At 35.7% G+C, this 26,315-nt stretch overlaps 1 protein-coding gene across 10 annotated transcripts in view; it reads right to left on the bottom strand.

Moving 5' to 3' along the window:
- AGTPBP1 (ATP/GTP binding carboxypeptidase 1) overlaps positions 1-26,315 on the bottom strand; it is a 69,139-nt gene that overhangs the window by 30,626 nt on the left and 12,198 nt on the right. For 8 of the 10 annotated variants that reach the window (XR_001331458.2, XM_088054127.1, XM_088054126.1 and 5 more), the window contains exons 2-16: positions 22,236-22,364; positions 21,148-21,219; positions 18,779-18,878; positions 13,640-13,770; positions 13,049-13,116; positions 12,557-12,620; positions 12,041-12,187; positions 11,661-11,792; positions 9,716-9,809; positions 8,046-8,083; positions 6,322-6,530; positions 5,735-5,912; positions 4,231-4,328; positions 3,074-3,190; positions 1,786-2,501 (exon numbers count right to left, since the gene is read on the bottom strand). Coding sequence is in view for 9 of the 10 variants with exons in the window: in XM_088054127.1 (XP_087910253.1) it covers positions 1,786-2,501; positions 3,074-3,190; positions 4,231-4,328; positions 5,735-5,912; positions 6,322-6,530; positions 8,046-8,083; positions 9,716-9,809; positions 11,661-11,792; positions 12,041-12,187; positions 12,557-12,620; positions 13,049-13,116; positions 13,640-13,770; positions 18,779-18,840 (2,054 nt within the window). In the remaining variant the exon portion in view is untranslated. The remainder of the gene's footprint in view (positions 1-1,785; positions 2,502-3,073; positions 3,191-4,230; positions 4,329-5,734; positions 5,913-6,321; positions 6,531-8,045; positions 8,084-9,715; positions 9,810-11,660; positions 11,793-12,040; positions 12,188-12,556; positions 12,621-13,048; positions 13,117-13,639; positions 13,771-18,778; positions 18,879-21,147; positions 21,220-22,235; positions 22,365-26,315) is intronic. The other 2 variants (XM_014252300.2, XM_088054128.1) reach the window with 2 other exon arrangements.

Genomic DNA, 26,315 nt, shown 5'->3' with positions numbered 1-26,315 from the left:
TGGTGATAATTACATGCTACTAAATTTAAAAGAGAAGAAAATCAAAAACATTTAATCTCCTGGCACATTGCAAGACTTAAAAAAACCAACAAACCCAAACCTTACATTGTTCTAATAAAAACAAGAAGAAAATATATTAAGTCACACCTTAGATCCCACAAAATATTTTCTCACATTACATGGATGGATTAAATCAACCATTTATTTTCTCAATAGGACTTACCCAATGAGCAGTAGGTAAGTGCTTACATTACAGAGAACATAAATCACACTGAATGCCAAGAGTTTGGACACAGCTTTGTAAAAGACTTTAAAGCTTTTCCATGTCCACTACCAAACTAATTTTTACAATCCGCTATAAACTATGAAATTATAAAATAATTATGCCCTTTTTAAACAAGTTACCTTCTCAGAGGTTTGTTACATTGCAGTAACAAGACTGAGTCATTTCTAGAAAACTGAATTCTTAAAACAGTGTTCCTTAAAAATGTGATGCAGGATTTTTGGTTCAAGGTTAGCCATATTACCTGGTATTTAATTCTTGTTCACACAAGATCTCAAAAAGTTACTTTCAGCATAAAAAATACAACAAAAATAAAACATTTTCAAGTTAAAATATACTGTAAAATTATCTTAATGATCTAGAAATCAGCCTTATGAATAATCGTACAAAGTTTATTTTTCCAGTGCTTTATATCTAACAAACACTGGATTGACAAATTGTATCTGACTTCACTCAGTTTTATTCAGGAAAATTCAGAATTATTATTTATTACAAAAACATACATAAGAATTTGCAAGATTTGCTTCAATGCAATTCTTAAGTGATTCCTGACTCAAGACTATCTCCCTTCTAAATCAGCTGAATCTATCTAATAAATAACCTGCTAGGAAAGATTCTCCTCCTTCAACACTGAACAATATATTCATTATGTCATTAGTGTTCCAGCAGTTCTCATTTCACTACAAAGATCACTTTTTCACTTTTTCAGTGAAACAGCTGAAGGATTTTCATTCAACCATCTAAAGACACTGAATTGCTTAATAATTTTAATACTTAAATGCAAGTACAGAGAAACTCATTAACTTGGTTACAGTTATGAGTATAAAGGCAAAGGCATTCAATTTCATAATTAGGCAAGTGGCGAGGTCTCACAGCTACTACTTCATGTTCTGCTAGTGTACTCACATGTCTTTACTGTAACTCACTATGTATATTAGTCAACTCTTTATACCACTTCTGCAAACTGTTAAGAATCTCATCACTCTTCATCATCTTCTATTATCTCTCAGTGAAGAAATAAAAGGGTGTGTTGATATGCTTTTGTTGTATGTCATTCTGCAGGACCTACCACAGACTGCAACCCGTGCATTTGTTACCTCTAAATTCTTTCATACTGTGAACACTAAAGCCAAATACTTTAGTGTATTAATTTTTTAACTTTTTCCACTATGGAGCTGGGATTTTATAGGTTGGTTTGTTATTTTGCAGACTACAAAGTTTACATGGGAAATGGTGGGAATGCAGAAAGGAAGAATAATAAATTGAATTTCGTATTTAGAATTAGCAGTCACAGAAATCAGACTGTTTTCTTTACGGCTCTGCTCTGATCAATGCCAACTTACCTACCTTCCAACTGCTTTTTACTGGAAACAGTTTTAGACATTGCTTGTTAATCACAGCATAGTTAGGGTTGGGTGGGAGATCATCAGGTTTATCTCATCCTAAACACTGTTTCTCAAAGGCATGAAAACAGCAACAAGAAAAGGAGTATGGCAACTCACCTCTGCACCCCATATGGCCTTTCCAGAATAGGTTCCTTAAATGGGGGTGGAATATGGCCAAAATAATCTGGATAGGCCACTTCTGAGTATTCCGGAACAGATTTTGTGTGCTTCACCATTTCAAGATAAAGATCACAGTCATGAACTGGTGATACATCAGAAACTTGAAGCATGACATGCTCTCCTGGTGAACTAGATCTGGAATCCTCCTCCTCCTCCTCTGAATCCACTCCAGTGCAGCAGAGTTTTCCCAGCTGGACAGATGATCCTTCAAAGAGACCACCTCCAGAGGGTGAAACTTGCTCACAGGATTTACTACAAGCAAGTGTGGCAAGGCTAGCTTTGCTTTCTGTCTTTACTACAAGCTCTGAACCATAATATTGATCATTTTTTGCACTGTCCTGGAGACTGATTCTGTCCAAGCCTTTCACAATTTCTTGGCTTAGACACTCGCATGATGGAAGCATGTCTCTTTGATCATTTTGCTGATGTAAACTACTGTCTTTCAGGTTATCTTTCTTTGGTAGTTCCAGAAACACTGGCCTTCTATTGTATTCCTCTGTCAATAAAGGATTGCACTCCTTTAAAGCAACTCCTTTTGTTGACGGGTTTGCTTCAGCAGAGTGCTCCTCACTGGCTGTAGGAACAACAATAGGTCCACTCAAATTTGCATCAGGTACAAACGGCTTTGGTTCCTTGGAAACTAAGTCCCATTCCTTAAAAAACAAAGGTGAAAAAATAATTTAAAAAATTATTAACAAAAAAAGTAAACAGTTCCCAAGATTCACACATATTAGAAACATTTCTCTTTCCTTGTTTTAAATGTAATTTAAAAGGTGACAGCTATTATAAAATCACACTGAAACAGAGCAATGAAGTTTCATCTTTTACAAGATGGCCTTAGAGCAATAATAAGCAGTTCATTAATAACAAAGTATAAAGTCAAAGTAACTGCCCAGATATTTCAACTACCTATTTTAAGCAGATGCATAGCTTTAAGAAGCCTAATAAAATGAAATGCCCTCAAAAATATCATGTCCTTCTTCACTATTTTACTTTCTGCTGTGTGCAATAATCAGACACCAGAAAACAGTTTTCCTTTACATCTACCCACAGTACCCATTTCTCAATAGGACTTAAGCAACCATAACACTTAACTAAATAACCTAGGATAAAGTACTCCCATATGCAGGTCCAGAACTGCAGATCCATGATTCTTGGCTAGAGGAACTATTCATCAGAGTCAACCTGACATGGCCAGAAATGTCCTGGGAATCATATACTTTACCTGAAAGTTTTCTGAAAGTTCTGGGAAAAAATGCTCATACATTTTCAGTTCTTCTTTGGATCTTCCCAATTCCTGTCTAGGTTTCAGTTTATTAATATCAGTCTCAATATCATCATTCTGAAAGATCACCAGAACAAATTAATTTTGCATCTAAAATTAATGAACTTCTACAACATTAATCTGAAACATTCACCTTTACTCCTAACACATTCATACTTTAAAAGATAAAATACCACTGTTTCAAAATTAGCTGAACTGCAGCTTCCATCACGAAGATTTAGACTGCTCAGTATTGTTATTATGCCTAAGCCTCCTTTTCAACAGTGATATTACAAATATTTCAATTTTCTTGCTTTCATCCAAACTTATTATACACAGATATCAGATTTTACATGAAATCCATGCATATTCCCAGTACTGGAACTTGGAATGTGAAGACTTCATCTGATTGCAGTGACAATGCAATACTTCCGTGGGGATATAATGCATCCATTTGGGGATGGAGGGAAGATAATCCCTCCATCAGAGCTCATGAGATCCTTGAATAAAATATATCTTTCCAGTTCATGGACAGACAATTCAATTAACCCTTTAATACACATAACATAAAAATAAAGAATAAGGCCGTTCTGACAAAATATCTATCCATGTCCCAGCTGGCAGCTGGAAAACAGAATACCTTCTCTAAGTGGTACAACAGTGAGAGGTATGATGTCTACCACTACAGCTGGCTGAACTTCAGCTACCTTGTTGGAACACTGATCTAGTCAATCCCAGTCCAGAATGCTGGAAAAGGTTAGAGCAGCTCCTACATATGGATCAGCTTGTGCAAGAAAAGCAGGCTGAGAGAAGTACAAGTTGGGAAGAGAACACTGCTAAAGCAATCTCTGGTTCTGTTCCACTGCACTCCAGACACAACAAGTGTGAAGCAAACAAATTTTGATAAAAATCCTGAAGCAATCTGAACAAGGACAGTTGATATTTTCAAGCAGCACCCACCTTCTTTAAGTTTCTGAAGCATTTTCAATTTTAGAAATTGTCCTGAAAAGCTCCTTAAACTGCTTCTAAAACTACATGCATTTATATACCAGATTCAAGCAACTTAAATAAAAAATTGCTATACCTGACTTTTACTTATTAATTTTATCTCTACCAACCTTAAAATGCTCGTCCTTGTCATCATCAATTTCAGTTTCAATTTCTGTTTCTGTTTCAGCATCATCGTTATCATCACTTTCATCTACTACATCATCCACTACAACACAAAAAGGTTTTGTAAGGCATAATATACATTTAATCCAATTATACATGCTCATAGAAGATCTTCTGTGTTCTGGGTTTAATTCCTTTTTCACTTACTCCTTGAAAAAAATTGTGAAAATCAACTAGTAAAGTAGTGCTGAGGGGGTTTTGTAAAGTTTTCTCATAGTGTTTTTTATGCAGGAAATTTGGAGATTGTCATTAAAAGGCTCATTCAAACGTTTACAAATTATGCTCATTTTCTACTCAGAATGATTACTGGTACTGCTTTTACAGTACTGACTATACAAGACTATACTTTTAATGAACCCAGACCTCTACCCACCCCCAACATTCCACATGTCTTTTAGTACAGAACTTTTTCTTTCTAAAGCACTATGTATCCTATTTCCTTAGGTTTTTCACTTCTTTTTGTAACAGATAACAAACCTATTAAAAAAACATATCATTAGTTCGCTTTAGTAAACTAGGATGTTTCTAAACAGGTATTATACAGTACCAATATACTGTATTAAGCAGAGATTTAATTTCTGTGGATTTTGAAATGCGCTTCTAAATCTATTTACTACTTTGAAGACAAAACATAAACAATCTTTGAACTGCTGGAGTCTGATCCACATGAACCCCAATAGGATAGCTTAATTCTTTCAGACTATGATTACATTTTGTATCAGGAAATATCATGAATAAAAGATATTAAAATAAGCTGACTTTGACTCTTCATTTTAGACTAACTTTCTGACAGCAACTTCATTAGTTGCTTACCAGGTCTGAAGCTGTTTTACCTTATCAAAATATGTATTAATTAACTGAAAATTATGAAAGGTGCTCACAATGGGATGAGTTTATTTCCTACAAAGAACCATATAAATGGTCTGCAGTACAGTGTTTTCTAAGAGACTGCAACAGGGTCCAAGAAAGCAGCTCTATTTTCCCATCATGCTGATGAAGGAATAACCACAGTAACATAAAAAAGCCAGTGCTTCAGATGGCACACATTAACCTAAATTCATCACATCCTAACTTACCAGAGTGACAGAAGGAGGGGACACATGCTCCTCTAAGATAGGATGTACACTACAACACTTTTCACAGAGGAGAATGTAAACATGAGTTGAGAGACCATTTAAGTTTGAATACAGCAATTCAGTTTGGTGAACATCACCTTTTAGTCCTTGTTTCCTCCTTCATTCTATAACCACATGTGTCTGGACAAAATTTTTATCACTTTAAACTTAACATTAGAAACTGGTGCTCCACACCAACAGTCACAGACCCTTTACTCATTGAGAAGTATCTCAGAATCCTTTTAGCAGAGAACACAAATAAGTGCAATTGATTCCACCTTCCATAGAGCAAAATTAGACATACTCAAATAAAAGTACTACAAAATCACCATACCATCAGGAGGCAAATTGTACAGCTGAGCCACTGGACCACTGGCAGGGATAACTGGGAGTTGGAAATGGAAAGCACTTTTAATAGTTGGCAAAGGAAGACGATTTTTGGGAAAACATTTTCTCATTATTAGGCTGGATGTATTGACGAGAGGATCAAGAGTTCTTACTGCAAGGCACTCCTGTTAACAGGAGAATAAAGAAAAGTGTTTCTCAAATTGAAAGTCAAACTATATTTATATACTATTAACAAAAAAATTAGTTCATGTCTTCTTTGAAGGACAGAAAAACTTACACTAACTCAAATTTACCTTTTTTAAAAATCCAGATTTCAAAACAGAAAAACATTTTCACCCAATCTTTTTTTAAAACTAAGTTCAACTGCCCCTCCCAGAGACAGCCACAGCAAAATAACTGCAAATACAAATTTAATTCTATACTCTTTCATTGTTTCAGTATGGTACAGAATATAATCCTTACTCCCATAATCAGAAATGACCATGAATCTCAGAAAAGAAATAAAAATAATTGAAGTCATGGCGAAAGATGCAAAAGAAAACAACATAAAAAAAGCCATCAGGATAAACTTACCTGTGAAGTGTTGTAAAGAATTTTCATCCCATTTGCATTAATAAATGCTTTTCTTCCCAGTTTGATGTTTGTAACACTTTTAATGCACTGTAACACTCCTTTACGTATCAGCATGTATCTGTGTCGACTATCATGACGGTGCCAATCAACATAAATCGTTAAAAGCACCTGCACATATCCTCTGTCTACTGCTCTCCTGGCATTTGTTTCTTTGCAAAAAAAGTTAGGAAAGAAAATTAAAATTGTCCAGTGACATCAAAATTAATTTGAAATTTTACTTTCAATATTTAAATTATTCTTTTTATCCAAGTAACAGAATTGTTTCAGTTTGAGTAGTATTTTAGCCACCCTTAGAAGAGTTTTACATCAACCTAAACAGAACTGACTGGATAACTGAGACCAGTTATTTTCATGGTTTACTACATGAACAGCATGCATTACACTTAAAAGGCAATTTTAAGATGCTGTCACCCAGTAAACTAAAAAACAAAAATGTTTCTACAAAGTATATCCATTACTATCCACACACACTGTCTAGATACAAGATTTGAAACAAACTTGTTTTCACTTGCAATCCATACAGTTTTATCACTATCGGTCAAATTTCATAAGCTAAAAATACTTCTACTCCAGATACTGGTACAGATACAGTACAGATACAGTATGACAGTATGACAGCTGGAATACATAGTAGACTAATGTCATTATGAAAATATTTACTTGTATAAAGTGTATGAAGTTACAAGTTAAAACCAGTATGGAGAAGACATCCCTAAATACATGAACAAGACTTCCTGTTTTAAAGACACGCCTTTTTAACACATTTTACTCCCCAATATTAAAGTTTAACTGCCAATTTACAGAACAGAATACTGACAACAATTTGGAACTATTTCTTTCCCTAAACTTCCCAAGGAGAAATTGCAAAATTCATACATACACAAACCTGTAAGACCAAGGTATCACACTGAATAAACATGAACATACTCAGCACCCTGTGATAGTACAGAAATTTCCCACCACTTGAGTGGAATGGTATTCTACAAATCTCATCACACCTCAATTCTTATTCAACTCCACTAAGACTACTATAAATGCTGTCACTTTAACACAACTCTTTGGAGAAAAGGAGTTTTTAATTCCTTGCTAGTTACAGTGCTGGTTCAAAATCTGCAAAGATGACATTTGTGAGGATCAATTGCTGCTGGCTGAGACAGTCCATGTCTGGAAACACACCATTGGTTTTGTTACCTTTAATTCCACTTCATGAGCATCACTGACAGATTTGTTATTGGGACCCGAGTCACAGTAACTCAGGAAGGTACTGAAGAATACCTGTATTCTCCCTAGCCATCCAACAGATATTTTCAGATGTATGTGTAAAAAAGAGGCACAGGAGTTAAGCTATAGACATCTACTACTGAATTACTGTATGCTGAGGTGAGTGAATGTAAAAACACGTTTTTCTACTGTGGATCCAGATCAGTTCTGCAGAAGCAGTGCAGCCTTTCTGCCGCATAACTGACTAAACAGTAACCAAGTATTAAATACATGTATGTACAACAAAAATAAAGCACCAGAAACTGCAGTTGAAACTTATTTCTAGTTTTTCTAGCCTTAGTTTTGTTTTGGCCACTGACTTAATGTTTAGTTTTACTGTGTTGATATATACACACATACCCATTATAGCTCAAGTACACATTTTCTTGTAGTCAAACACTTACTTGATTTTAGCAATGCAGCAAGTGTGTCTAAAGCAACCCTGTCAACATAACAAGAAAAGTCAAAACAGCAACCAACCAGTAAGCTTATCTACAACACTGTAAAACTAGATAAAATATTTACTGCTTACAGACTTATAGAGAGTCTAACTTCATGTCTTCCTGGTTGCACTGTAGCACAGACTTCACTTCAATATTTTACTTTACTAGAAGATCACATATCTCTGCTATATCTGAAGTCTGATGACAAAACTTTAAAATACCAATACAATGTCTATACAAACTTCCAGCTTTGGCAAAAAGACTGTGACAATGTAATGCTTATGACCAGCACTCACTGGTTGTGATATTTGAAATTCATGTCTTTGTTAGCAGCAGAACAAGTACTTCCACAGAGTAAAGGGCACTATTTTAGAAAACTCTGCATTAATACCAGCAGTATATGAATATACTCAGAAACAATGCCCATCAATCTGTACTACAACACAAGATGATCAGCATGAGGTTTTTCTTGTACACAAACATCTTCTTTCAATTCAACTGTGCAAATACAAAATGTATATACTTATTTTTTCCCTCTTTGTGAAGATGGACTTGATGCATTTGGTCTTAAGACCATAAAAAAGGATATCATGATTAGTCACATCATAGAATAGTACATTCATATGTGGAATTCTAGCTGAGCCTTCAAAGAAGAGGACATGATTTTTGAACACTACTTCTGTGACCATAAATATCAGATTTTGATCACATAATGCTATCTCTTTTATAATGAAGTTAGAATATGCACAATATGAGATTGATACTTTGCTAATCAGATGAAAGATTTAGTTTTCCACTGGTATGTGCTTCAAAAAGGTTGAGAATATAAAGAAAGGACACATTTACATCCACTTAGCTACTTTTTAACCCTACACTCCTCCCAAAAACCCAAACCAAATCAAAAAATCCAATCAAACAAAAAACTCAAAATCTACAGCTACCACCAGAGTGGGAATCTAAAGTCACCACTTTCACCTACACAGTGAATTTTAATTTTTTTAACACAATAGCACACTAGACAAATATTGCTGGGGCTTCCTATTCTGTGTTTTATATTCTTGCTCTGGATGTCTATTTCCTTTGCAGAAAAATGGAAAGAAAATTCTATTACCAAATGAAACAGACAGTGTCACACCAGAAGCACAAAGCAGATCACAGAATATGCTGAACTGGAAGAAGCACACAAGGATCATCAAGTCCAGCTCCTGGCCCTGCACAGCACCATCCCCAGGAGTCACACCCTGTGCCTGAGAGCTTTGTTTAAATGCTCTTGAACTCTGTCAGGCTTGGTGCTATAGAAACAAACTGAAAAAAATGATGTGATTGTCTTGATCTGTTTGTTATGATTTGGGGTTAACCACTGTCCAGTTTCCATGCAGGAATATTACAGATAAAAAAATAATGTATATTATTTTACTAGTACTGCAACTAGACATTCAAGTATTCTGTGCTACTCAACTGGGGAAAATTAAAATCTCTCATATTTATGGTACTCCTTCCCATGTCTCTTCAGTTTAATCTTCAAATATTAATTGCATTTGATTTCTCCAATATTGTTTTTCACTTACAAGTAAGTTTTGAAAAAATATACAAGGTTTTACCATATAGTATATTAACGAAATCTTACTTACTTCATAAGGCTAGTATTCCTTTTACTAAAAGGGCCAATGATCTTAAACATCAGTTCTACTACTCCATTCTTTCCCAGAGATACTGCATTTACAGCTGGAAGTCAGAAGCAATCCATTTTAATATAATGTAGTAAGAAAGGCAAAAGAAAACGATCAATACACTCAAAACTAAAATTCACACAAGTTAATTTTGAAGTACAAAAAATGCTAGACATTTTTGTGTTTTAAGACATACAGTGACAAGCAAACACTACTCTGCACATAATTAGCATGACAATCCAATCCTGATAAAACTTGGAAAATAAGACAATTATTACTTTACAAATAAAACCAGGTACTACTTCCAATGCAGGCTTCTGCTTTCTATGTTACTAAGATACAACACAAAAAGAATTTTCTCTATAGAAATTCACCGTTTATTGAAACAGCAGGTTTTCTAAAATTTCAGGTTCTATGACTTGCTATTACCCTTCAGTATTTGGACAAACAGGTACATTCACCAGGATTTGAAATCCAAGAGTTATAAATCCAAGTGTTATAAAATTTAAAAATGCCAACTGGCATAGCTTTCCTGAACAACATGTTATGAATATATGTCCTCAGAAAACAAAAATTATAAATGTAATATATTTGAAAGGGAGCAGATGAAAATAAATAATGCTAAGACCTATGTTAGAGAAATATGTGCTTGAAATATATGTTTGAAGTACAACAGCTAACTGAAAATACAAACTGCTGACACAGGCACAGAAATTTCATTCCTGACTGAGTTTAGTAATACATTCTCCTAACAAACTAGGAAGAGAGCAGCTAAGAATTTACATCAATATAATAAATGCTGTTATCACTGCAGAATTTAGTACACGAACCCAAGTAGAAATTTCATCATCATTAGCAGCAACATCATACCAGAATCTAAGTTAGAACTTATTCTAATAGTAATTGTATGTACACAAACTGGAAGTACTACTCATCAGAATATTACAAACTACTACTTTTTCTTTTCATAAAGAATGAGGAATACAGAAAATATAACTCATCTAACAAGTTGAATTAGAGACTCAGTCCTATTTTCATGATGAAGCAAGTTTTCAGGTATACAATGTAACTAATGTAACTATCTGTATTAGACTTTTCATTTTAGAAGCACTTTATGTCATTGTCAGACAACAGAACATAACAACGCAACAGAAATAGAGCTGCCATGCTTTGAAAATATTAGGGCTTTATGAATTATAGCTGCTCATGTGAATGACCTGGAAACATAATCTTACAGATTATCAAATCAGTTCTCTCGGGGGAACATGGACACATTTCTAATTTCTTGCACTTAAATAAGAAGATTAACAACCACTTCAAGCTCAAATAAAAAAATTAAGAGCATCTAACTGACAGCAGAGATACAGAAAGAAAAATATTATTCTCATCAACTTCCTATTGGCTGCCTAAACAACCAGGCTCTTGTGGAAGAATATTAGTCCAATAGTGGAGAATGGAGCTCTTGAACAAAAGGAGTAAGGAAAAGGTTAAATTAAGAAATAATTAGGTTAAATTGATATATCTTCTGTGTTAACCAAATTTTAAATTGGTACTATAGAAACAAATAAAACATCAGGAATAAAAAGAGGAGAATGAATAATAAAGAGAATAATTATTTAACTCAAAGTCCTTCTGTAAACAAAATGTTTGCAATTCTGGTTTAGAGTTTTAAACATCAACATTTATGCAAATTAGATGGCTCAAAATTCCACACATCCAATGGCATAGAACAAAAAAAGAAAATTTCTAGAATTTAAGTATTTTGAAGCATAAAGAGAAAATTCTCAGTAAAAAATACAGTTTAAATAACTAACATTAAACAAGCACTCAGAGTTGATATTTTAACCTTATCTAGATAAAAAGCTTTATTCACATAGGAAAGAAAATTATGTTCTGCAATACTTACAGTTGGTTGAATAAACTCTTAATACTTGAAGACATGGCAATATTAGCCTGTGGTTCTGCAAATTCTGCTTCACTAAATTCAGTGATATGTTCAGGGCACCATTTACTCTTGCTTTCACACCAATCTTCTTGTCTGACATCAAAGAAACACAAGACCAATCACACTAATTTTGAAATTGTTAAAAAAATAGAAGTTAAAGGACTGAATTCTTTCTACTGATGCTTATGCTTATCTACTTTCTACCATTCTTTCCTCCCCTCTAATTTACTACTTTTTTTTCCTTCTCTAACAATTCTGAGTATGTGGATGCTTACACAATAACAGAAAAAGGATTACTAAGTTTCAATTATAAAACTGTAATTACTAAGCCATAATACTACCTTTTGGACCAATTTTTGCAAGAAGAGTATGAAGAAGCACCATTAGTTCTTCATTTGGAGGACAGTCTTTGCTGGCAGTCAAAAGCAGCTGTAACAAGATCCGTGTCCCTCCTTTGGTGACTAAGACACTTGCCCTCCGACCACCACCTAGAAATTAAAATTGAACTGATACATCTAAAGCCAAAGAACAATTAAATATCTAAGATACAGTAATCATGTCGTTTTAGAAGAGTAATATTTTCTTTATATGTGACTGCGCTATGCAAGAATATGCTAGACTTACACTCATAGCAACATAAAGTATTGTGTAGGATTATTAGAAAGCTATCTTCAGTCTTTACATTCTTTTAATTCTGCATATGCTACAGCTAAGCAAACAACAAAAAACAAGAATCAAAGTAATGATAATATACAAAAAAGCCAAACAATAAAAAGTAAATAGTAAAAACAAACCAAAATGTATCTGAAAAAGAAAGCATAAATATAATCATATATTACTCCTTAATGAAAACTTACCAGCTGAGACTACCTCAATGAGAATATTCAATGTATTTAGAATAGTTTGAGGATCTCTTGTATTCTGCAACAGAAAAGAAAAATCTGTGTTTAACATAGCAGGCTAATACCATGGTTTGGATACTTAAAGCTAGGAGGAATTGCCACCACAAAATCATGTAGAACTTTGGATGTACCCAAGTAGCAACCATCCCACTATGCAGCCCAAATTAACCACAAAACTAATTAAAACACACTTTGTAGTACAGCACATCAATTAGAACAGATAGGTGACAAGCAATTTCTTAGACTATATAAATATAAGGGAGTGAAATTCTAAAGTAGCTTACTTAAAGACAGTATCTACTCATTAAAGACCAACACAAGCTTTTAAGATTCCACAGAATAACAACATATTTCATAATATGAATATAATAATAAATATATACATTTAATAATGATAAAATGCAAAACTGTTACGAACCCATAACCATAAAAATGGTAAGATTTTACCTCTAGGGTTGACAGGATAATTTCTATTCCAGGGGAGCCCTTAGAAGTCATCTCTTTCCTGGTTTTTTCTGTCAGAGAAAAAGACCAATACTGGCTTGAGGGAAAAAAATGTGTTATCATTGGCAAATTGACAAGAAAATTTACACTGCAAATAATAAAACTTATTAAAAATGCATATATGTATATAGAACTAAGTAAAAGACTTAAACAATTTTAAAACTAATTTTTGTTTTCAATTGTTCAACAATCTTATGATGGCCTAGAAAAAAAAGTAAAGAAAAAAAATCAGGAAGAAAGCTACCTTCCAGCTACCTTCTACTTTTCATATAAGTATATACACACACAGACATATATACATATGAAGTGAATTATTACTTAAATTACAGATATTTGACAACACAAAATGGACTCAGCACTATGAATACTATACTAGATACATTAAACATGGGCTAAACAGACATTTTCAACAATCAGTGACAAAAACAGATAGATAATCAAGTTCACTAAACAAAAACTCAAGTCCAACAAGGGAGATACAAGAAGCATGGGTCAAAAAGGAAACTACTAAAACCACAAAGCTTAGGTAATTACCTTGACTCTGGACCAGATGAAGGATCTTTGAGGTAACATATCTGGCATTGTCTGATTCTCCTAATACAGAATCCAAATTGATCTTCTCCAGCTGTGACAGCAGGGATGCAGTCCGAGAATTGGCAGAAACACTACAAGACAGGATTTTTCCATTTAAATCAGAGAAAAAAGCTCCTAACAGAAACTCGATGATAGAATAATGGGTGTGGCTAATTCCCTTCCTTATTTTATCTGGATTGAAAAACAATCTTAATTCTCAGTTCTGGCAGATTTACAGATTTTGCAAAGCCTGCACCACAGCAGACTAATTGTACGTAACAGCATCTCCAAGAGCAACTGTAAACAGGGAAATCAGTTGCAGCAAGTAAAATACAGATACAGGTACAAATGTTGCTCAACTACGTTATCTAGAGTGACTTATATTAATAATTTCTGTTAAGTGACAGGATACCCTATCAAACCTGCCAGTCAAGAAAAGACTGGCTACGCACAGTCCAAAAGACTTCTTGTCTCACAGGGTGGTATGTCAGAAAAGGAAGAAAATAATGTCATTCGCGAAGTGAGCAAACTAGTACACACCAGCTGAAGAAAAAGAACAGCATTTTGAAGAAAAAAACTTAGGAAGGTTTCCAAAATTATCATCCAAGTTTGGGTTCATTTTGAATACAAGGGTATTTTGGCCTGCTGTCATGGGTTTGTCATGTCATGCTTGTGGCAGGCCAGGCACCCACCAAGCTGCTCACTCCCCTCCATCTCTAGCTGGACACAGGAGAGAAAATTTATTGAAGGTTCTTGGGTTGAGATAAGGATTGGGAGAGACAGCTTACCAAATCCTGTCATGGGAAAAACAGGCTTAACTTAGAGATACAAAGTGAATGTATTACTGACAAAATCAGGGCAGGATAGTGATAAAGTAAAATAACCCCTTAAAAACAGCTCCCTGCCACCCCTCCCACCTTCCAGCTCTGCCTCCTACCCCAGCAGTGCAGGGAGGCAGGGAATGGGGGTCATGGTCAGTTCATCACCCAGGGCTTCTCCCACTGCTCAGGGAGGGGAGATGTTTCCCTGCTGCACTGTGGGGTCCCTCCCACGGGAGCCAGTTCTCCGTGAACTTCTCCAATGTGAGTCCACTCTGCAAACTGCTGCAGTGTGAGTCCATCCCATGGGCAGCAGTCCTCCCAAAACTGCTGCAGCCTGGATCACTCTTTTACAGGGTACAAGTCCTTCAAGGACAGGCTGCTCCAGCATGGGGCCTCCCTTGGGTTCACAGATTCTTTGTGCATCCACCTATTCCAGCATGTGTCTCCTCCAAGGGCTGCAGGTGGATCTCTGCATCCCCATGGACCTCCATGGGCTGCAGGGGCACAGCTGCCTCACCATGGGCTGTGCCAGGGGCTGTGGGGGAATCTCAGTTCTGGTGCTTGGAGCACCTCCTGCCCCTCCTTCTGCACTGAGCTTGGTGCCTGCAGAGCTGTTCCTCTCACATATTCTCACCCTACTCATCTCTGGCCACAATTACATCCACACAATAACTTTTCTTTCTCCTTAAATCTGTTCTCAAAGAAGCATTACCACCACTCCTGACCAGCCAAGCCTTGGCCAGCAGCATGTCCACCTTGGAGCCACCAGGGACAGGCTCTGCTGCACATGAAAGAAGCTTCCAGCAACCCCTCACAGAAACTACCCCTGCAACCACTCTTCTATCAAAACCAGCAAACCCAATAGTCCTGCCAACAAAAAATTGCTTTGAAAATTTATTTTAGGGTAAGACACCACTTCAGTCCAGACATTTATACAGATAAGTAGATTACAAAGAAAGAATTGCTCTATTTATTCTAAACAGAGTCAGTATAGAAACTGTTTCAATTGATCTATACCTTTGGATCGTAACAATTATTCAGAATAGTTTTGAGATTCACATTCCTACAAGCCAGTAATTCCTAAACAGATGTTTACCACTTTAATTGTAATCATGCAATTAACTACAGGAAACTATGACTTCCATGCATTAACTACCTTGGCTTTTCATTCATAACACTAGAGTCCTACAATAATCAGCAATAATTCATTTTACACACACACTGCTCTATCTGCAATAAAACCAAAGTCAACAATACTAGCTTTATGAATACAGTCAGTTTTGTTTATAACAATGAGGAATTATTACTCCTTGATTTACATCTTACATCTGTGTGAAGGTTTCACACTTACAATTAACTCTAGTAAAATGTTAAAATCAAGGAGAAAAGTTAGCTGAGGGCAAAAATTACACTGCAGAGAAAGCATATTGATCTAAGAGCTGCACAGGAAACTGCTCCTACCACTCTCCTTTTTTCACACTGACATCTAAATGAAAAGCACAGCCAAAAATCAATTTCAGATTATGGATATTACTTACAAGCTGATAACAAAAGGAATAAGAAATGGTTATATTAATTATAGCTTCTAAATGAAAGTAATTTCATATTTTGAAGTAAGACTATCACCTTCTGAGGTGCTTTCTAGACTTTGAATGAACTTTTTTTAATTTAATTATTACAAGTTTTAATCATTAAAATTTTCATTACTGAAATTTAATTTTGAAAATATAATTATTTAAAAAATTGAAATTAAATCTGTCTTGGGTGCTGAAACATTAATTTCCTTGTGTATGTAAAGCATAATCACTCCAACCCTTTCTGATCATCTAATACCAGGCTGAATAGTATGAAGCCATAATTATTTGCATAAGCTTTGTTTTGCTTATTTCTGCTTCTCCATTTATGCACTGAACTTGAAATGCTCCAGAATTGACCCAAGATTGTAAAGAAATCCACCAGCTCTGTTGATCCAATACACAAACTGACCAATGTTGGATGTAATATAGGATGTTATCTTCACCAGCTCCACAACCAAAACAAGTAAGGGTCCAACCAGCCCACATATAAGCCACTGTGTAAGAGAACTGCTGCTTCAACTTCTGTGTGTGTGTATCACTTCCATCGTGGTACACCAGTGGTCCCACAATGAAATTAATGTAGTTTGAAAGCTGAAAACAACCCAAGAAAGCAAAGCTGATGCTCAGGAAGAATAAGAGTAACAGTAATAGTAGTAGTCATAATAATAATAACAATGATAATGATAATAATAATAACAACAACTATTTTTTTAGACAGTTTTTGCAAAGATAAAATTTATTTATAGGCATTAAAATGTTAGAGCAAACCTGATTTTTGACTGCTGCAGCCTGGGAAATTCACGCAACACTGACACATGGAAACAATTTACTATGTACAGGAAGCTGGCATCTAACATAACTCCTCCATAGTTAATAAAAGCTTTAACAGGTTTAGGTAGGGTAAATAATTCGCAGCACCAGGTTGTATATAACAAGTTCTAAGAGTTAGTTATAATCTCCTCCTGGTGACAGAGCTTCTACCAATGGCAATAAGTACTTATTACAGCAGAGATATCTTTAAAATGGTTTTAGGCATCATCTTGTGTAAAGTCTTCCAACATAAATACAGCTAACTACATTTCATGTCTTCAGCATACACAATAAAGCATCCTTAAAAATTAACACCAGCTGACACCAAAATACAAATAAAGTCCTGATTTCCTCTTAGTTATGGCTGAGTTTTTCCTCTTAAAACAAGAATTATACTCTTATTTACCAATATTCTACACTAATCTGCACAGTGGTTATAAAACTATTTGACAGTTTTTCAATGCTTGCACAGTACATCAAAAAGACTATAGGACAGGAATTACAGCGTTACAGACATACAGCAGCACAATCAGTAATATTGCTGTGACCACCCACTTGATCTCAGAACAAAATGAAAGCACAAGTTGTAGTAAGACTCTCATTTTTGTAATGCAAACACGTATGTTTTGACCAATGAACCATTCAGCATCCAAATCTAGGAGACAGTCTCCAAAATGGAGAGGCACCATGGAATTCAGTATTTTCAATCCCACAACAAGAAACAGTCAGAATGGACTCTGTCCTGTCAGAGGTATGTTTTCTCTCAAGCTGCTAACATTGCAGAACCTCAAATGAACACCCTGAAGACTGTGGCTAGACTCTTATGGTGACCAGACAGAGAGACACAGCAGGAGCTGAAGACTCAGGAGGAAGAGCTGAGACTCTCCCATGCTTGGAATGTGAAGGTACAAAAGCCCAGGGGTTCCTTTGTTGGTGGTAGCTCCTAGGAGGCACCAGCTCAAGATGCTTCTGTGTTAACTGCACCATGAGTAAACTGGTTTGTAGAATGAGACACTGGAGACTGCTAGGGGGAACCTGGAGTCAAACCTGGGCACAAATGTAATGCGGACCAGTCTCAAGAATTCTGACTGGAGTATCCAGTATAAATTTGAGTCATCACCCATCAAATTAGAAGACTAACTATGGTTTCTACTCAGTCAAAAGCCATTGTCAGAAGGAATGGGATGATTCAGACTGACCTCACGCACCAACTTGCAGCTGTAACTTGCAGGTCTCCAGCTGCAGTGAGTGCCTGAGCTTGTCACTGATGGTGGAGGGCAGCAGAGACAATATGAGACTAGTTTTCCCATAAGGTGAAAAACCCTCCTTGTTAGGAGTGACATTTTCACCCCATCCATTCTAAAGCCTCCTAGTAAAAGCACTCTTGTCACTGAGGGTTACAGAGAGTCTGTATTATCTTTAGTTACTAAAAACATGACTAAAGAGCAGCAGATGAAACTTCATAACACCATAAAAACTATTCTTTTCAGACACAGATAAACACCAGAGCTGCTGTTCATGACATATATATGCCAAACCAGTCCCTAATGATCTGCAAAAATGATTCAATAACCAAAGGCAATCTCATTCTTTGTATCCCTTCCTATGAAAGACTTTCTCCCTGAAGTTTAATACTGTCATTTCAGGCACTTCTTACTATAAGTGCGACTGTCCTTTATCTGTTCCAGTGACATACCTCTCTAAGCACAGTATCTTGCACACATTTCCATCAAATATTCTTAACCATTTTCTGCATTTCACAGAGTATTTTGAAATAATTTGGTCCTCCAGTAGTTTTGCAGATCTTTCATGCTTCAAGTTGTCTGTAATTTTAACAACTTTCTTCTCTTACAGATCATCAGTAAAAAAACCAGAATATTTCCCACCATTACCTGTAACCAGAGAGAGAGCACATCCAGAAGTAAATCGTGCACCATTTCCTTCTGACAGACATCAACTACCACTGATCTGATATGCAGTCAGTGCTCCACTCTGTCCAAAGATAATCAATAATTATTATTCTCTGATAGATTTACACTTTAAGCATCTTGAGTTTTACTTTGAGTCTTTTGGTCTTTGAGCCTTGAAGTTTACAGGCTTAGTTGATCTTAGGTGATCTTACTTCATGTCTTCACAGGCAGGAAACTCTTTCTTCATCCCACATTCAAATGCTACAGTTCAAAATGCCCCTCACATCACCACTTTGCTTGCATAAAGGAAACACCCCTGTCCTTATGTCAACTGTTACCAAAACTTAGAACATGACTCTAGCTAACCAGAGAGCTTTGTGGATTTCCTCCTTCTCTGGTCAGGAAAGCCACAAGTAGATAATAAGGAAGCATGCCCAGACAGTGAGGAACAGAGGACTTCAGGGCTTCACACTTGACAGAGAATAACCTCAACAAGGGGCTCACATTTGAAAGAGAACTTCCTCATCAAGAAAACATCTTCTCAAAGAGAGAATCCTCTCTACAGAGACACTACTACAGGGACACTTCCTTTACTCCCAAAAGATCTGAGCATTTGAACTCTGATCACAAAGAAGTGCTAGATTCACAATCCTCCATTACTCACTGTATGCCACATTCACTATGCAGATGCTAAAACACATCATTGTAGCTTTCTATGTGTCTACCCACAATGAGAAAGATAACTCTGAGCCATGGCTGCTTATAAAAATTTAATTATCTTAGAATGGTTTTTGCCTATACACCTTGCAAGAAGCCTTACAAAATAGAATAGTCAAATGAAGGATGTCATCCATTTCTCAACTGTACCTACTTCCTCTGAAACTGCTGTTTGCAGTTAGCCAGCACAAAGACGTAAAAGGAAGCTCCTCCTTCCCCCACAACAAATAGATCTGTGTTTCAGTATGTCACCGTGAGCCTTTAAAATCTATTTTAAAACAGGCAGGCTTCTCATGAGTTTGTTCGGATTTTAGTCCAGCACAAATAATTTCAAACTGTTTTTTTTTTCTCAACCACTTCCAGTTACTAAGTTATCATTAGAGAACTGATATTTCTCGTTAGTTCATAGCTATCTCTCTACACAGAATCACCATAATTTATGCACCACTTAGGGAACAACTGTTTTGAATTGCAGGGATGGAAACTTTCATTTAGTCTCTAAGTAAAGAGGAATAAATGGCACTTCAATAGCAACTCTGCAAACATCTACCATTCTTTGTAATAGTATATTGTATACATTATAATTTGTAGTATTTTCAAGAACACTCATTGCTGATGGAGAGCTTGCTTTGCTTATCATAATGCCTAAGGGGCTAGACTACCACAAGAACAAGAGATTTTTTTTACCATTTCGTTTGACCTAACCTGTCACAAAAACAGGAAAAACCAGTCTGATATCAACCCTAACCTTGTTCCACCTAAAGTCAGCAAAAGTAAAGATTCTATGTACAAGAATTTAAAGTCAAATTTTAAATAGATCCCAAGATACAAACATAATTCACAGTAGAGCATGTTCTTCATGCAAACTCACCTCCTCACACAGAAAATAACTGGTACTTCAGAAAACTAAGACTGAAGCCAAAATTCCCAATTTTGCTGACTTTTTTTTTTTTTTAATCTGATTTGACAGATTGATTTAATCTGTTTGATTTAACGAAGTGGTTTAATCTGTGCTACCTTAAGAAAAAAGTAAGACTGAAAGACTTTATATAGTTTCCTGAAGCTTAACAGTCTTCCAGAGATAATTTCACAAATTTCTCAAATGCTAGCTAAGTTCACATGAAAATAACAAACACAGCTTTTCAACCTGACATCTTCTGCATCCCACTCCAGTTTGTCCTAGCAATGTGTTGGATTGCAAGATTGTTGCAGGATGACACACATCTTATGACAAATTCATGGCTTCTTACACAGTATTATAAACTTTAATTCCTTCAGTAGAAATAACTTTGTGTTTTGCCAATATGTGCATAAAATTATGGAATTAATTAAATTTTCAATTAAATTTAGTATGTACTTTATAGTTGAACATGTCTAACACTAACTGAAAATTTAGATTTGAAATGTTATTTATTAAAATGTGGAGATACTTTGTGTAAATCAATATTGACTCCCTCAGTGTTTCAGGACACCAACTTGCACATATCCACAATGTGTATTTTATTTATGTTTCACTAAGAAGATAAAGATATTCCCACTAATAAGATAAAGTTATTCTTACTAAGATAAAAACTGATTTTTCACAAATCTCAAATACCTTGATGTTAAGTGGTGACTGTAGTTTTAAAATTTACCTTTTTTCAGATGATGTTTTTGCTTTGTTCATATCGGAAATAATGATTCTTCAAATCACCATCTCTGATAACCTGTAAGATATTAACAACTACGTATTATTGATATATTTTGTTCTTTGGAGAAGAAATGCTGTCACCATGCTAAATGTCCCTTCACTAGAAATGCTAAATTACGTTAATTCACAATGATTGCATTTCTCCACACTGTCAAAAGCTCTTCTCCCTTCAGACTATGTGATCCAGCTTTTAAAATAAACTATTCATTTAAGTACGGAGTATGACTCTGCATTATAATTCAGGCCTACCAAAGCTCAGACTAATTACAATAAAACAGAAACTTGCATCAGTCACTTACTAGACGTTATTTTGCTGCCAATGACAGAATTTTGTCAATTGAAGTTTTTGCTGAAGCCAGTAAATACACTTTTTTAACTTACTTGGCAATACTATGAGATGCCACAACGTACTGATTTCTGACTGCTATTTTATGCATCTATACAATAACTAAGGCTAGAGGCACAGTGAGAAACATGGAGTATTTGGTGTTCTTATTTAAGCAAGACCTTGATACATTCCTTGGACAGAAACCATATCATGCCAAGGACTCAATTTTCCTATCCATCTAAGGACATAGTGTCCTCAGGGCACACCACTTCCTCAAATGGTGCCTCTAAGAAATTAAGGTTGCAGTCTACAGGACCATTAACTGAGCACCAGTACTTCCATCTGAGATCTACTATGAACGACAGACAAATACACTGTGAACAAAAAACTGTCCTCCAAGAGCACAGTGGTAATTTAAAAGTAGAAGACAGAGAAAAGGGGGAACTGGATGTTCAAAGGTATGGGTACTAAGAATGACTAAGATAAAGCACTCTTGGGAAATGCTGGCAAGAAATTTAGCCAACTACATACACACACAGATGCTCCCCCCCATACCCTTCTCCACCCAAAAATGCGTAAAACCTCTCAAAAATGCTTATTGTTCAGCACCTAAAAATAACAGGTCTTTATTGCTGGTAAATTCCACTCCACTGCTAAAAGCCTAAAGCAGATGAGGTATGAAAAAGGCTTATTTCCAGACTTACCTGAAAGGAGAATATTTTCCCGGCAGCCAGGAAGAAAATGCTTAACTTTTCACAAGAATTCCAGCTTGACTCAAGTTAACAGGTGTCCTAGCTTTGTCCAAGTATCCTTCAGGTGTAAATCTTGAAATCCTTTAAACAAAATGAATAGTTACAAGAGAAGAGCTGTGTCCACCACATTACTGATAATTTCATGAATTACAGAGTCTGGATTATTCCAGCCAGGTTGCAGGTCTTACTGTGTGGAAATCAGACCCTTGGATTCAAGTAACCAAGAGCTGTTTTGCTTGCACCAAAAGTAGGACCCGCTGTCATGCAGATGATGAACAGTCTGCCAGTGCCAATAGTGTCTATATATTATTGTGTACTGAACTGCTGTACAAGTGGAGCCAGCTACTGAGCTGAACCATCTTGAACTGCAAGGTCTTAGTTTGTTTGCCTAAAGTCACCACAAAGTATTTCAGTAAGCACTAAAGTGCTTATTGATGTCCTGGGTCAAGGGAAAAGTCAAGTAAAAAAAGAAAAAGCACAAGAACAAAACCAAAAAAGAACCCAACAAAATTAACAATGGATGAGAAGGATCAGGGGAAAAATAAAAAGAGAAATGCACACAGCAGCAATCCAGAGACTTGTGGTGGGACATGTATGCATACTAGAGTGAAAAAAAAAATTCTGTTTAACATATGACTAGGTAATGCTAAAAAACAACTTACAAATTAATTCAAAACTTTTAATAGTATCCTTATTTTGAATAAACACTTGATAGAAAGCTAAAGGCAGAAGGTGGATGATTTTACATACATTTTACACAATGCCACTTGCCTTTCAGTGGTAGCAGAGGAGATGAACAACTAGCATCACTTCTGCTTGTAAAGGACCAACAACAACTGAGTGAAAGCACTTCAAGTTGGAGGGAAGCACAGAAGAGCAAGAAGTGCTGACAAAGTAAAATTCCAAGCCAATAAATGCTGGATTCTGAACAATCTCTCTTTGCCTTTTTACACCCTGCCTGTGAAATGTAATCTCATTCATCCTCCCATCTAGACAGGGGAAACAGGCAGTCTTCACAAGATCAGAAAGCTGCACTGTAATAACTGCTGTAACAATGCTGTCAACAGCACAATAAATTAAATGGGCTGCACAAAATTACATATAACTTTCACATTTTCCTTTCTCCTCAGAAAAGCACATATATGCCTCACTCCTAGGTGAATTCCTTGTCACTGAATCACTGAGTCATCTTCTCTGCTGATCCAGCTTTTCAATACCCTAAAAATTTGACACTCACTGAAAAAGTTCATGCAAAAGCGAAGAGGACAACTCCTCCAGTATTTAGCTTTCATATGAAATTCTGGCATTTGCCAAAATCTAAGAATAACATGGAAACCATTAAATTCCTAGTTCTTGGATAAACAACTCTAACCACAAAACTACTCTACCAAATGGCAAGGACCATCACAAATCAATCTTCTTTTCCTCAAAACAATGGTTAAAGAAATTAATTTGTCCTGCTTGGTTCAGACCTCATATTCAGACGTGTCTCTTAGGCATTACTGGGAGTCCCTACAGAGGACTTGTATGAACTCCCTTCTCCAGAATACTAGGTCTATATATATGTGCTAAAACCACATATCAAATTATCCTTATCAAGAGAAAAAACAAAATTTAAGTTTTTAATGTTTATCTACCACAACAGCTCTGCAAAACCATACATATTTCTGTGTTTTGCTTTGTATCCAAGGCTTGCTGCAATCCCAAAATACCTTCAAAGCCAAAGCTCAGACCCCACTTTTGATTATCACAGAGCTATCGATTTGAAAGGTGAAAAAAAGTAACCACGAACAAGTCTGCAGCAACTAAGTTTTTATTTTGATGCATACTTACTTATAAGATAGTGCAAGCAAGTACCTGAACAAAATCTTTAGTAAATGCTACAGTACAAAAAAAAAAAGCAAATTAGTACACATAAAAAGGAAGGAGTACAAAATCTCAGGCGACAGAATAGTGTCGAAGCGCAATGAATCAAATATTAAATAGAAACACCAGATGTAAGAACTGGGAAAACACATAATTATTTAAAAGATCATAAATGCTTAAAACAAGAAAACCTATATTGAAACCCTGAAGGTGGTTGCATTCTGGGGTATGCTTCCAAAAGCACTTCTAACTCTCACAGAAGTACATGTGAGTTCCCCCAATTTGGTGCAGATTAAATCACAAGCAAATGCACATTTCATAGTGTCTTATTTCATGCATCCCAAAGTCTCAGAAGCTGTTCATGGGTCAAAGTATTCTTTTTCAAAGTACTTTTAAGTCCATTTAAACAAAACCATATAAAAAGACTTCTGCATTGTTTATGCTCTAGGCAATCTTAATTCCAACATACCACTTGTCGTTTACATTTTTAAACACTGAAGTAAATTGTTTGCAAGAACAGACTATTTACTTAAGCGAACTTACACTTGTAGGAATATACTCTGTTAAAAATTTAGGAAAACCATCAACACATGGCAGCAAGAGTCATGATCTCTACACCAACAGTAACCTACCCAAAAAGCTTGTAGAGAGCAGGTAAACACGATGATAACCAGCATTCTAAATATGGCAAAACCACACAAATAATACACCACACAGAAATGAGCAGTATGTTACCAAATATTGCACAAGAGAATTATGCACCAGGACAGCAGAATACACTTCCTTTGACAGCAGTAAGAAATGGCCACTGCTATTAATACAGTGGTGCAGTCTCCCTGATCTTGTCCTCTTGCACCATAAGGACCCATTTTAAAAAGTTTCAGCAATTATACCTTAAGTAGCTCCTTTGCCTATTTAATCCTTTACTCTTCCGTACCTAATATACTGTTTTCCAGTTCAGTCTTCCAAATGACAACCTATACAACTACCTTTTTGAAAAAATGGTGGGTTGTGGGTTGTTTTTTGGCTTTTTTTTTTTTTTCAAGAATGCAGTTCTATTTTAATGCCATACAAACTAGCAAAGTTATTGCATGTGAACAATTTCCTTAATAAAAACATGACACCTAAAGTTTGGTAAAAAAATCACACAAGCTATTTGGAGATGCCAGAGTTATTTGTACAAACTGCTTTATATCCTAAAAGCTTAATCCACAGAACAATCCATAAAAGCTTTGGATACCTATAAGCCATCCTAAAAATGTGGGGAAATCCTTCATGCTTCACAGTTAAGTTTCAGGTTGGTAAACACGACATTGTACTCAATCACAATCCAGTGAACAGAACCATATACATAAAGAATGATAACTAATCTGGTAGTGAGAATCTGTTTCCTGAAGTTGACTATTCCTAGGCCAGCTCCTGAATCTTTACAAGCACTGGAAAACAAAACAAGAAGCTTCCCCCTCCATGTCAAAGCTTATGCTGTGTTTCATAGGAACTGAAGTCCTAGTCAACAGCCCAGAGAGATTCAATTATCAGGACCAGCTGTTGTTTTAACTGAATTGTAAAATAGGATGGAATGGCATTGAGTACACACTGAACAGTTACCTCTTCCTAAGATTTTAATATATAACAGTACAAAAAGTTTTAGTGCCATCAGATTATTATAGTATACCTGAAAGTACCTTAGAAGTATTTTTTCCATGTGAAAACATTCCTTCAAGATAGAAAAACTAGAGATACTTTTCGTCCAGATGTAATTTTAAGACTTTATGTGGAAATGGCAGAAAATAATCCCTTATCTAATGACTACCCAACTTCTCTAAGCAGAAAAACAAAATATGAAGTTTTTGGTGGAAGAAAGTCTAATTTGTAAATCTAAAACAAAATTAAAAGGCTAACACCCTTCACTAGTAAAAGAAAGAATACTGCTGAAAATCAGTTACTGCCTTTCCCTTATGCCATTTGCTATAAATATTTATAGTAGGGAACAAAAAAAGTCAGCTGATTAGCTCACCCATTGCTGCATTATAGCAAAGTGCCAACATTTTGAAGTGACTAGATAAACTGCAGCATATAATCAGACATTCAAAATGACATATATAAAACTTCACAGATGACTGAAGCACCAAAGACCTTCACAGCAGGCTGCCAACTATGTCATGT

This window comes from Pseudopodoces humilis, chromosome 4 (assembly GCF_049639895.1).
Source record: "Pseudopodoces humilis isolate 2021_Gansu_Grassland_sample_001 chromosome 4, ASM4963989v1, whole genome shotgun sequence".
NCBI lineage: Eukaryota > Metazoa > Chordata > Aves > Passeriformes > Paridae > Pseudopodoces > Pseudopodoces humilis.
The sequence above is the reverse complement of the archived record's forward strand: the minus strand, read 5'-3'. Positions and strand labels throughout refer to the sequence as shown.